Here is a 13,682-nt window from a genome sequence, read left to right as displayed (position 1 = left end):
GGATTAGAAATTTAGATGGGAAAACATTAAGAAACAAATGAATTTCGAAGAAAACTCTAAATTTCCAAAATTTCGCAAAATCTTCAAAAATCTCATATATTCTTCTGAACCAACTTCGAAAGTGCCTGTAATAGACAAGTCTCAAACCAGAAAAATCGGAAACATTTTCCAGTAAAGATTCTGAAAACGGTTTAAGGGTCGCTAGACATTGTAGAATCAAACTTTACTTGGGGAATTTTGAATTTTTTCTTTATTTTCAAAATGGCGGATCTGTTGCAAAATGGTGGCTTTTTAACAAAAAAGTAGGCATTAAAATAGGCTAATGGACATCAACTGCAGGTTTTGGATGTTTTCAAGTAGATACCTATTTCCTTTTTGTAAATAATCTATAAAAAAGTGTCTATTATATTAACCATTACCTTTTATAAGGGTGGCATTAATTCAAAATGGCGGATTTTCAGAATTTATCATTTTCGATAAGTTTGCTTTTACTGATCCAATTTTGTCTAAAATCTGTGAATGAAGTATTTGAATACGAATATTTTAAGATGTGCTTGGGTCACAATACCAGATGAAATTCATAAAGGTGTATTCGAAATGAATGGGGCATTCTCTCAGCACTATCTATTCTAACCAATGATATGGTCCTTCTGCCATCAAACCAAATGCGATGTTCACTATTAGTGAAACTTCCCAAAACTGCTGTCTGAATCCCAGCCATCGTCCCCATCATTTTCTTCTTCTGCTTCAATTTCATCTTCTGATGGCAGGGCAGCAAACAAACTATCAATCTCTAGACGCCGTTTCTCTGCTTCTTGTGATCTTCTTTGTTTTTCGTGTGGTTGCTGTCCATTTCGCGACCTAATCTCGCCATCCAATGGCATTATGGGAGCTAAACACAAATTAAGTCTCAGAAATCTAAGCAGGAAGACCAATCAACGATCAGACATTGGATATCATGCTGTTAAAGTTGCCTTTGAGCAACTAAAAAGCAAGCTTCAGCAATGCAGAAATGCTAAGAATTGGAAGAAAAAAATTGCCAATCAACATTTTATTTTTACATTTTTGTTGCTTACCATAGAGTTCTTCGTTAATCTTAGTCAAATCTGGTAGAAATTGTTTGCACGAATGCCACAATGGCTTGATAATACTGACTCTAGTCAAAAGTGCAATGACACCAAGTATAGCAGTGCACCCAACTACGCTTTGAGTGTTGCAGAGCACTGTTTCTGTCTGTAATGATTCCCTTGCTCGACTTCAATTTTTGTATTTTTCTCTGTGTCAATTGTTGGTATACCTGACCGGTTCTCTTTTAGAATCGAGGCCAGAAAGTGGATCTGATCAGTTCCATTATCGGGTTGTGAAGAAAAAAGTTCTGTTTGCCCTGCCTAGACATATTTTGCTGGGGTTTGTTATAAAGATCCGTCTTCCTGGCATTCTATGATGCAACTGTGTGAACTGTTTCTGGCTGTGTCTTCCAAGCATCTGCATCTCCAATTAAGTGACTTTTTACTGCAGCCTTTAAACCTTGTCTCAGATCACCTTGTCTAAGATCACCACTTGTAAGAGGGTATTAAAGCAATTCCTCTGAGGACGCATTACTGCCTATCATTGCACTAAAGCTTGCTGATCTTCTTTCAGCAAGATGAAATGATAAACCTATTTGTTCATCTTGCCAGTTGATCAATCAGGCAGCCAGTTTTGAAATGTTGATCGGGATCAGCTAAAAAAGAATCAAAGTAGCTGTCTAGCTTGTTGACGAGACCTTGTAGCATTATATCGTACATCTTTCGAGCATATGCATTTCTTTCCTTATGTGATTAATTTTCCCGATTTTTCTGGTATGAGACCTGTCTATAATATCCGATCAGTATCGTTCATCAATTCTTGTTATGCATTGGCGATGCCTAAAGCTCCGTCTACACTGCAATAATCTACCTAGGCTTAGCTCGGGTTCAGTTACCCAGGAAAAGCACAACCATTTGTTTCACTAACCCAAAATAAAAGGAGCAGCATAAACGATAAAATGTGTTGAACGTGGATCACTTTTAAAACGGTGCTTACACACAGATAAACAGAAAAAGAATCAGACATTAGTACCTATGCGTCACAGCAAATAAAATATAGTACCATTGGGCTCGATCCTTTTGTTCATGTCCTAACACAATGAAAAGTCTTATCTAAACTTACCCCAGGCTCAACTCACTCCAAAAGGTGGGTTATCTTAACCAGTGTTCAACCTGGATAAGTTGCGCTTACAACATTTTAACCTGGGTTCGTTTGACCTGTTTCATTCGATCTGCGTCAATATCTAAGGGAAGACTTAGAAAAAGCACGCTAAAATAAAAATGTCACATAGTCTTTATATCAAGCTGAGGCTAGTGTAAAACAAAAGTTAACTAGTTACGCTAGGGAAATAGTCTATACTTTGTCTTCCAATCACTGCAGAAAGATTCAATTTTAGCGAAACAGCTCTTGTCAGGAATGATCGAACTGATTCTTATTGTTTTATTAAGACTCCACATATGATCAATAACATGTCACTATTTTGTTTCTGATTCAATACAATCCACCATCAATACGATTCAAGCTACGTGCTACACTATCACTGATTAATTGTATCTTCTTCTAATCTTCACGGTTGCCTAGGAAAACGCTGAATGTGTCTGACAGTTGCTTTCTTATTGGTCAATGAAATGCAGATTTGTTGGAGATATGTACATAATTTAAAGGTTTACAAGAACTGAGACAGACCTATCTAACAGTATGTATAACATCCGTGGTCACGGTAAAAAGGCGGTTTAAATCGGGCTTTACTTTACCCTAAGCAATTTGCAAACCACATGTAAAGTTTTGCAACTGTCAGAGGCAAGAATTAATTTAAAGTGCAGTGATGACCACTTTGTACAGTGACGAATTGAAAATATGCAGTGATGAACTGACAAATGTACAGTGATGAATTTCTTCACTTTTCAGTTTGAAACATTCCAAAAATACTACTGATTCGGATGTTTTCAGAATAAAGACAAATGAATACAAATTATCATCGAGAATCAAATGAGATAATGGAATCAAGCTATGAGTGAAACTCAAATAAATGAAAACAATATACAGTTAGTCACAAACACACTTGCAAACGATATTTCTTGTAGATCAGACTTAGTAGAGGATCTTCACCCAATATTGGAAGAAGCACCTTTCCCTGTGAAATGCTATTCACCTACTGTAACCTCATTCATTTCATTTCATTCATTATCAATCAATCCCAAATACAATTCATACGCAAAACTCTACAACTAGGATACATTACAACACTAAGAACTAAAAACTAACAATTTTAAAAACAAATGAAAAAAATTACTTTACGTGATTGGATTTAAGATTGAATGATAAAGGACGAGCCCTCTAAGTAGGTAAACTAATCGAGAGAGAGCCCCCCTCCCCCCCCCGTAAAAAACAAAGAACCAAAAAATATTTAAGAACAAAGGCAGTACATATTAACCAAGAACCAGATGAACCTCATGGGATAGATCATATGTGTTTAATTAAAGTTTAGTTTTGTGAATATGAATCAAGAAGGTAACTTTTTAATTTTGAGCGAAAAACCACAGTAGAGCTAGCAACATGTATAAATAGTGGCAGAGTGTTCCAAAGTTTTGAACCAAAGTTTTGAACCTATTTGACTTGTAGAACAGAAACTGGCTTTCTTGCATTGCATGGCCAGAATGACCCAGTGCCACTACCACCATCAACTGGCCTGCTTCTCTTTGCTTTGTATCAAACACAATACATCACGATAGTAGGAGTGAATACCATTTCTATCTTATTTTATACAAGGATAAGAACTTTTTTTAGTTTGGGTATTCATAACGTTAGTCACGCATAGTTTTGAAAGATTAGTAGCAGTTACAGATTTGTATTATATAGTTAAAGAAGACAAACCTCATATTGCATTTTTCATAAAAAATATGTAATATACAGTAAGGCTATGTTTTGGAAAGTTCTTAGACAAATAAGAATATCTAACAAGGTAAGAGATCTAGTCTCTAAACGACAGCTTTCAATTAAAAGAAACAGCTAGAAACAATTGATTTGCTTTTGGAGGTTCAATCAATAACTTACAAACACAGTAAATTGCATTATACTTCGTTTCCCCCATTCCCAAAGAAATAGTATATTGACTCCATAGGGTGGAAGTGAAGAAAAACTCCCCTGTTATCAGGTTTGCTACTCTCTTTAATTTTGGTCAGGCATGATATGTTCTGGTAAGAGGTATACATAATCGGTGCTAGTTGTAGTTAGGCTAAATTACACTGAAACATGGGCTTCGATGCAAGTTGAAAAGTGAGGAGGAGGGGGGGGGGGGGGGCAAGAGAGATTCTAACAATCATAACAAAAGATTTCTGTTTTGCAAAAATCTATTTTTTTGAAAAGCTCTATTGTCTTGCAAAAAAGTAAGGGGCCATGGCCCCCGGTCCCCAATTTCTCGGAGGCCCTGTGAAAGTGTCGCAGAAAATCATATAAAACGCTTTTGTTCCGTCCTAAAGAGATCCAGTCAAAACTTAGCCACACTCCTGGCCACACCCTTTTTGGCCCCGAAAACCTTCGATTTACGCTGTTTTGTGCAGTAATGAAAATTCCTTAAATTAATGCCCGGTCAAAAGAAACGGAGATTAATAGTTTGCCATCTCGTACCGGGACTCTTCCATCTCGCAAAATTTTGAAAACACTGGCTCCTTCAACTCAACTATCTGCACAACTAGGATAATAGTTCCTTTGGACCGATGGTAATCATGACATCTCCCTTACTCTTAAGGGGCGGGGGCTGCGTTTTTAGACCCTTTTCTTATGTACTAATGTAGATAAATCATAGTAATTTGAAAAATGCTAGAGGCACAATATTTCCTTTGCCAACTAAGCATGCAAGTGGTGAACAACTTTTCATCTAGTTTCCTATCAGTCTAGATATTCCCTACCATATTTTGGTACTCTGTTTCCGCATGCTGGTTAGGTTGCAAAATCTGTGTTAGTGTACATAAAACAGAACATTTAAGCAGCGCAAGATGTTCTATTTTTATTATCGATTGAAATTATCCCAGAAATAGGCACAAAACTTATTTAAAGAATCTTTTTCAATCCATCATTAAAGCAGTTTTCAAACAGCTTTTTAAGAATGAGTCATGATCATGATCATAGGACTTGGTTTTATATAGACAGTTTCTTATGAAAAATGACATTGATCGTCTAAATGATGGTGGGAGATAGAAATCCTTTTTCATTACAAAAGGTGGGCGTCAACCAGCTTACCCCTTTCAGTCTCAATGACGTTGTTGACCACTGGCAATATAAAAAGAGCTGTTTGACGCAGTCATGCCGTTTTACGATTTGTGGATCAACTTCAACAATCGCGACCCAATCGATTTCAGACGTGTTGCATTGTGTGCAATTGACGAAAGCAGGCTTGACCAAAACAATGCTGAATGAACTCTTGGTTACAGCAACTGAATGCGAAAACCTGAGCAGCTATAAAAGCACACTTTCGCCGATTCTCAATCAATCAGAAATATTCCTGTTTGTCGATGTATTTATTAAATATTCATAGCTCAGAAGATTCAACCGTGCAGCAAGGCTGCGTCAGTTGGCCAATGAGTCACAAGACACGATCAATTTTCCATGTGTCTAAGATTTGCAAGCATAAACGCATGAAGCATTTCAAAAGGGAGGGGGGGGGGCAAATTTACGCAAAAGGAAGCACCTCCATGACCTGCAAATAAACACTTAACCTCTATTTCTATAAGGTTGGGAGGGGGCAAGTGTTTCCTGTGCCCTCAGCCACTACAATTAGGCTTCCATGTCATAGCATGCTGCCCTCTGTGAGCAAAAATGTTCTTCTCTGTTGTGAGTCTAGGGCTCTATGGTACCACAATTCTAAATACCAGATAAGAACTAAAGGTTACATTTACAATCTGCACTTTTATTTGTAGAATGTTTGCTCCAAGACTGTTAAGGACATACAAAAATGTGATGTTTAATCACTCATTGGTACTGAATATATTTTCTTCATAAAACCAAGCAAAATTAAAAAAAAGTTCATTTTGATCATAGCCTAAAATTTCTGTAAGCCTCACACTATTTTATTCATACACACTTTTTTATAAGATTGATCGTTGATACACACTCTTTTCTCTATATAAAAACAGCTTTAGCAACCTCGAGAAAAGTTAAAAATCTTTAAGAATTTTCCTTGGAAAACCTAGACATTTGTTTGTCTCACTGTCATCAATTTCGAGTTAAAGGCGAATGTTATCTACGTTGTGTTATAGGTGATTTTAAAACTATCATATTTCATCAGTAAAACTGAAAATGAGATTAAATCCCTTCTTACTTTACCATGCTTAACAATTCTTATCAAGAGTTATGAGACAATCACGAAAGAATCAAATCACAGCATTGATTACTCAGGAAATCCCCCCAAAACAACGAACTGTATTCAGCATTGGTGCCCAAATTCTGGGACCGTGAGGGTCTTTTTGTATCGCTATACGCGTTGTCTAACATTTTGGCATTTTAAGCAGCTTGTGCTTTTACAGCTGAAAACGCAGTTTCAAAACAACGCGAGTCTACACTTTAAAGCACAGGTTCTATACAACAAACTGTTAGTTGGATTGGAGCTGCACTGGATTCCGCCACCCGTACCATATTCACTTCTTCACTGGTCTTTCGCGTTCTGCTGAAATCCCGAAGCAGTTTCTCAACACAACTGGGTGTAGCTCATTTGCTGAAGAATTTTCCATCAATTCCGTGCAAGTTGCGAGTCATCAAAAATTGAAAGGCTACTGCATCGAAAAATTGAGATTTCAGAAAGCTCAAGTGAGAAGAAGAAAAGATGCCGAGGGCTTTTCTTCTGAAAAGGAGTAAGAAAATCAAAGATGAAGAACATAAAGGCTGCGCTGCTGAGATTGAACCGCAACAAAGATCAGGTAGGATTTAATATTTAATTTTGAGGATTGAAGATTCATATTACCTTTATTAAATGTAAATGACGGGAATCTATAAACCTACTGGAAAGATAATTGCATTGCAAAATGCAATTCTGCATGAACAAATTGATATATCTGCAGATAGGGAACTGGCCAACCTACTCAAGAATACGGGAGTCGTTTTCTGCTCCAACTTTGATATAGCTTGCTTGCTTAGTGCAAGATCAATGCGATGTCACCTTTCGTTTACAGGGGCAAAAAGTGTTTGATTAGTGATTCTGTCTGCTCAGTCACAAATAAAATTTGCAAGTTTTTTGTTTACTCATCAAAATCAGATTAAACAGCGATTGACGAGAAGTTCATCACACAAAAACTTGTATGTGCCCAGATCAAAACTGAAAAAGGTTGATCAGTCAATATCAATAAAAGGAAGTAAAATATGGAATGAACTTCCACTTAACATTAGACAGTCAACGTCACTGGGAATTTTCAAGAGAAAAGTGTATCAGCATTACCTTGACGTTTCAGATTTAAATACTTAAAATTTACTTTAAACAAAATTGTTACTAGGCTTTTTAAAAACTTAAAGGACATTTTTTTTAATAATAGTATTATATTCTTATAGCGTAGTTAGTAGAGAGGACCCTGGGGAAGATTAGTTAGTCTAACCAGGTTTATCCTCTGTAAATAAAGTTTATCTATCTATCTATCTATCTATCTGTTTTTTGAATTTTGATTTACCGCATATTGAACATTTTAATTATCATTTGAAGTTTATAATTTGAAGAAAAAAACAACACTCTTATGAAGTAAATGATCAATACAATGCAAAAATCTTGACCAAAGGCATTCCTGCAAGCATTTTACCCTGTCTCTTATCTGCTAGAATGATATATTGCTATATCGTGCTGTATGATTCGTGCTGATCAGCAAAGCACAATTCAGGTAATGATAACAAGTGAAGTAATTGTTATGCTTAAGCTTAGAAATGAATGCCAGTCAATTATTACATCATATACCTTCAATAGGGCAATAAAGGAACTTAAAGATAACGATATTAAAATACCGGGATTTACTCTCAAAAGTCCTGCAGTTTGATCTAGAAAAATAGAATTCATTTTTCTCGAAAGTCTTTGAAAGATTGCAGTTCCCAAGTCTGCTGTAGCGCAGAGGACCTTAAAACCAGTGCAGTGAGGGTCTCGACATCATCAAAGTTATAGATTCAATAGGTACAATCACTGCCGAGCCTTTTGTGACTTTTCAATCGTTTGTATGCAGCCATTCCCCGCTATCTTCAAACAATGTTGTCATATAAAGTTAGCATTGTGATAAAACTTTTTGTCACTTATGGTTTAATGTACTTGGTTTAAGGGCGAGGAGAGTTTGTCTATTAGAGACACAAAAAAGAAATGAAAAATGCAAATCTGTGCTGAAATATTTAGCTGTTCCATGGACTTTTGGCAATCAATGTAGACAACTGTCATGAATGCGCTACACATATACGCAAATCGGTTAGCAAGAAAAGCAGTTATCTGCTCCTTTAGAGTCTTTCCTTCTTGTCATATTCCTTTTCTTCCAGGAATAACAGTCCAGGAATAACGGGGTAGTCAGTGTGGATATGTTATAGAACAAGCTGTTTGGTTTTTTCTCAGTAACATCGAGTAACATCTAAATCTAATTATCACGAGATTTGTTCCCAAGCCTCGATCTCCCTGATGTTACTTTCTAAAATAAAGACGGCTTGAAAAGTGAGATGGGTCGATTGACTTTCGAAGAAGATAGAAAAGAGCCCAGTCTTGGACCTTGGTTAGAAGAAGTGTATACACCACATTAAATCTAGAAACTGACTTGATTGTGTATGGGCAACACAGAAGTATGAATATACATCACAATCTTGTACGAAATAGAGTACCAATAAATTATTGGCACTCGTATATGATATCGACAGCCACAGGTTCAAATGGTGAAAATCAAATCCTTTTAGTGCCCCATCTCCACCAGAAGTAAGGCAAAAACTTTACGAACTTTTTTTGTGAGGTTTTAAGTAGTTTTAAGGTTTGTTCTAAATTAAGGTTTTTCTAGGTTTGTGTTAAAGACTCCTTTATAGATACCTGGCATGACGGACGTTCGTTATACCCTGGATTTGTCATACTGGGGGAGTATATTCCAAGGTTCTGGACTTTTAGATCGTACAAGCGAATCTTTTTTAAAAGCGGAGATCGAAATAACGTGATTCTACTGTAGTTAAAAAACACTTATTCATTAACTATCTTAGTGGACAAGAAGTTTCTGAGATATTCTATTGCTTCTCGTGATGATGCGAAATTTAACACGAACACGTGGTCTACATCAGCGCTAAAATGACGATAAGCATAATGAAATATAAATGAATTTGTGCCCATTTGTTTTAGAAACGAGGTCAACCTCTACACAATCGGCATCAAAACCCTAGCGATGCGCTAATGACGCACAGGACCAGATTAGAAATTCTGAATCACGAAGCAAGGCAAACATACTTGCGGGAACAAACAACGTTTGTATTGCGAATCAAAACCTGCTTAGTTTGCGAAAGCGTTGTGAATCAGTTTTATGTAACGGATTTATTTCCTAATGAAGCCACAAGAATCGGAATGAATAATGCACCCACTCGTTGATTTATGTCGAACGTTCCTTTGGTTTCACATTGACTTGGCACTTCAAAAAATCAAACGTGCAAACGCATTTATCTCGTTATTAATAATTCCGTGTCAAGAATTATCAAATTCTAAATACTGCCTTTAAATTTTTCATGAGAGGTAAAAAATGTTTATCGTTTCGATTTGAAATCGGAAAAGTCTGCTTTTCATGCCTGGTAGAGCATATATTATGGCAACGATTAACCTGTCACCCTATCACCAGATTTATTTATTGTACCTTCGGCTTGGAATATTTTTAATGTTACATATTCTTCCTTATGTTTCCTAAATATTGCCTTATATCTCCTATTTCCTCAGTTTGTTTAATACCTTGCTTTGGCATGTTTTTCTTTGTTACTGTGAAAAAAAACCAAAAATCTTTTTCCAAAACATATTCACATTGACTGCCGCTTCGAAGGCTGGCAGTCCTTAAAGTAAGGGAATATGATAAGACCGAATGACTCAAAATGAGCTTACTTTCTTGCCAACCGAATTGCGTATATACTTGGGTTTTTACGTAAAGTTTTATTAGTAACAAAACTAATATTTGCTTGCATGCTCTCTTAATATAAAAAGATGGAGCAATCAAGTAACAATCCTCCGTATGTAGCTAGGTGTCCAAAAGTTGTTGATAGTGGACAATCGCTCCTAGGCCCTGTTAAAAACGTATGCAAGAATTCATTAGACAATACTCGATATATGTAGAGAGGGAAAGTTGAGTATGCTTCAACTCCTTCTCGAGCGATGTACAGTGATGTGGGCGATGTTCAGCGATGTTGACTCAAATTTGAAAGAAGATGTTCGACACAACAAAGAAAATCGACTTCTTCGTTGTGCCGAGCGTTGTTCAGTGCTTTTGAACACCTCTTTCCGACGTTGTCAAGCCTGCGCAAGCGCAAGGGGGACCTGTAAGCTCTATTTGATAGAAATCTTGCTTTAGGTTTCTGTGATCAACAGATATTGTGTCAAAGTGTTCGATACGATGTGCGTCTTACTGAACACAACAGGACACTGATGAACACAACTTTGCAAATGTCGAACTTAATCAAGAGAAATGTTGCTTTGGTTTGAACAGGGTTTAAGATGTGCAAGGAGAATCTTCGCGACATTATAAACACATCTAGACACTTGAATTTTTTCTTGATAATTGCATGTTAAAACCAACGCCTTCAGAAAAAGTTAACATGCAGCGATTTGTAGAAAATTCAAAATAGAATTAATGTTATTTTAATTTAGGAAGATGTTCAAAGTAGTGAGGATCGATAACACTTAATTCCACATCAGTTCTCGATCATCTCTATTGAGTTTTCTTCTTTGCAACGCATGTCTGAATTCCTCACCTTTAGCCCATTAATGGGAGAACTGAGAAGTCTGAAGAGCAAAGTCGGTGATTGAATGACTCATTACCAGGATTATTATGAAGCTGACAAGTTCTCTGCGTGCAAAATCTATTCACATTCCCTAATCGATATTCTTTAATCGAAACCAAAAATATAAACTAGATCAACAGACTGTTTAGTTATTCCGTAAACTGGTATTGAAATTCCCATTGATGTCATGGTTTTGCGGTGAAGGCTATGCGCGTGTTAGGCTCGTCATAGAAGGTTCAAATCACAGTCAGTGATGAATAGCATTGAGATTTCCTCTTGAATAGAAGACAGTGAATAAGAGTCACTGCAGGGACTGTAGAGCGTTGAGAAAAGTAGGTGGTCTAAGAAAAGTGGCAATCATTAGTCTTTTAAGCTAAATGCATTATATATAGAATATTTAACTTCTGTGTTACATATCATAACTTCTTTCAAATTTTTCCAGAAGCAGAAAACCATCAAGCGGAAGTGGCAAAGAAAAACAAGAAAATTCAAGCTGATGATTCCATCACAAAGCAAGAAAAAGTCAATCCCTTTTTAAGCTTTCTTCCCAAAAATGCAAGCCATGAAATGTCACCAGAGGATAAAGAATTCCATAATTCCTACCAAAGTGCCATTTTAAGTCGCTCCCCATTTTTGTCTCCTTCGCATTTTTTCCTGCCAATCCCTCTGAGACACTCTCCTCTAATGGAAAGCAAAGCTAAAGCCATGATGCTTAAGAATTTCCATGAAAGGTATTTTTACCCACGAACGACTCCATTCAGAGCCCTGGAGACAGTAAACAACAACAGCTCACTGGCTAAATACACACAACTCTCTGACAGATTGAAAAGGCCTATAAAAACCCATATTGAAGATGCCTATCATAGCCAGCCACCCTTGTCACCAGATGACAGATGCATGCCGCGCATTTACCCGTGTAAAGTCTGCGGGAAATCTTTTAAACGCTCATCAACACTCTCAACGCATATGATGATCCATGCGAACATTCGCCCTTTTGCATGCAACTTCTGTGGTAAACGTTTTCACCAAAAGTCAGACATGCGAAAGCATACCTACGTTCACACAGGCGAGAAGCCGCATCAATGTGGATTCTGTGGCAAATCGTTCAGCCAGTCGTCCAATCTGATTACTCACTCGCGTAAGCACAAGGGTTTTAAACCATTCTCATGTGAGCGCTGTGGCATGTCATTCCAACACAAGGTTGAGTTGAGAAAACATACATACACCCATGTCTCACCAAATGACAAAGCTGAGCAGGAAGACAGCCAACCAAAAGCTCTATAAAACTTTCTTAAAGAGAAACATGCAATAATGTCATCATACACAAACTGTGAAGTAGACATGGTTCTATTGTAACAATTAGGTTGTACAGGGACAGGATTAGGTCTTGACAACGGCACTAGAGCTTCAGAGGCTTATTGTGAGAGCGTCAGTAGAGATATATATATATATGAATAGCGTGTAGATAAATTAAGTCGAGAACAGTGACAAATATGTCTGCTTTCTTAAGAGGAAATCATTCTCAAAATAAGTAGCCATAATAATAAGGAAGGTTTTTAAATCTATATTTGGTATTGTTATACGCTGCACCTAACTCGAAAGGAGTCTGTTCCATTAGGAGGTCAATATAGTCTGATAAAACAACCTCTTCAATTAATAATAAAGGTTTCAAAAGTTTTTTCAGTTAGTAAAAATCTAAAGAAAAATGCTCGGACCCTTTGCAGGCAGCATCTAGTGGTTGACTGGAAAGGGCCTAAACCAGCAATCTAATTATCCATTGCTTTAATCGGCTTATGAGGTTCTTATATAAATTTATAAGTGTCTTAAATCCTGTCAATTTATGTAAAGTGTCGTAATACTTTTAAACTATAAAACTAACCCAGTAAACTGGACAATCAGTAAGCAGGATCATGCGACATACAAAATTAAGAGTTCGCTATTGATAAAACCACTGCGGAGGAACATCGAGAACCCCAAGGTTTGTTACCTGAAATAATTACCTAATCAAACTTTGCTGCTATCTCTCTCTCTCCAGCAAAATTTCATTTGCTTCTTATAATTCACATTGAAAACAAAACACAATGTTAATGCCTATACCGCTTACACCCGAGCACTGTATATTGTAATTTTTAGACATCGATGATAGTTTTATAGTGATTTTGAAAAAAAGTTTATTTAAATATCATTATCAATGCAGAAATTCAATGAAATCTCATCCGTTGCTCTTCATTCTGCTTTTGTGCCATCTTTACAGTTTAATTTCTTCACAAATGCAAAGAGTATGAAATTGCATCCCACGATATCCTTTAACAGTGCTGTAAATTAAGCGGGTTGACGGGCAACTGACAAACAACGCGGAATTTTTACCTCGTGAAATGCGTCTTTTACAGGAAAGATGAAGGAAGGCTGATCAACAATAAATCGGCAAATTCACTACGCTTAACGCCCACCACGTTTCCTTACTTACAATTATTTTATATAAGAAAAATAGAAACTTTTAAAATTGTACTTCAATCCGATTCGACCTAGCACCAAACAACTGTTTAAACGATTTGCCAGACTTGATCTATGTTGGGATCACTATTTCTAGCGGTGCCCCTATCTTAATATTTAATGATAGACGAAGTGTGAGATGAAGATTCAGAGAAAAATCATCA

The 13,682-nt window shown here is 36.7% G+C and overlaps 1 protein-coding gene across 2 annotated transcripts; it reads left to right on the top strand.

Moving 5' to 3' along the window:
* The first annotated feature begins 6,599 nt into the window (after positions 1-6,599).
* On the top strand, positions 6,600-12,517 carry LOC135693203 (uncharacterized). 2 transcript variants are annotated; one of them, XM_065211603.2, is made up of 2 exons: positions 6,600-6,980; positions 11,471-12,517. In XM_065211603.2, exons 1-2 carry the CDS (start codon positions 6,887-6,889, stop codon positions 12,307-12,309), a joined length of 933 nt encoding a protein of 310 aa, XP_065067675.2. In that variant the 5' UTR covers positions 6,600-6,886; the 3' UTR covers positions 12,310-12,517. The 2 variants fall into 2 exon arrangements, with proteins under 2 accessions (XP_065067675.2, XP_065067674.2); XM_065211602.2 differs by having other exon boundaries at positions 6,614-6,980; positions 11,468-12,517.
* Positions 12,518-13,682: the final 1,165 nt, after the last annotated feature.

Source organism: Rhopilema esculentum, chromosome 11 (genome assembly GCF_057945365.1).
Source record: "Rhopilema esculentum isolate cy_ngs chromosome 11, ASM5794536v1, whole genome shotgun sequence".
NCBI lineage: Eukaryota > Metazoa > Cnidaria > Scyphozoa > Rhizostomeae > Rhizostomatidae > Rhopilema > Rhopilema esculentum.
The sequence above is the reverse complement of the archived record's forward strand: the minus strand, read 5'-3'. Positions and strand labels throughout refer to the sequence as shown.

Coding starts and splice junctions, on each gene's coding strand:
- LOC135693203 (XM_065211602.2), top strand. CDS start 6,887: ATGCCGAGGGCTTTTCTTCTGAAAAGGAGTAAGAAAATCAAAGATGAA. Junction 6,981..11,467: donor TGAACCGCAACAAAGATCAG/GTAGGATTTAAT, acceptor AAATTTTTCCAG/AAGCAGAAAACCATCAAGCG.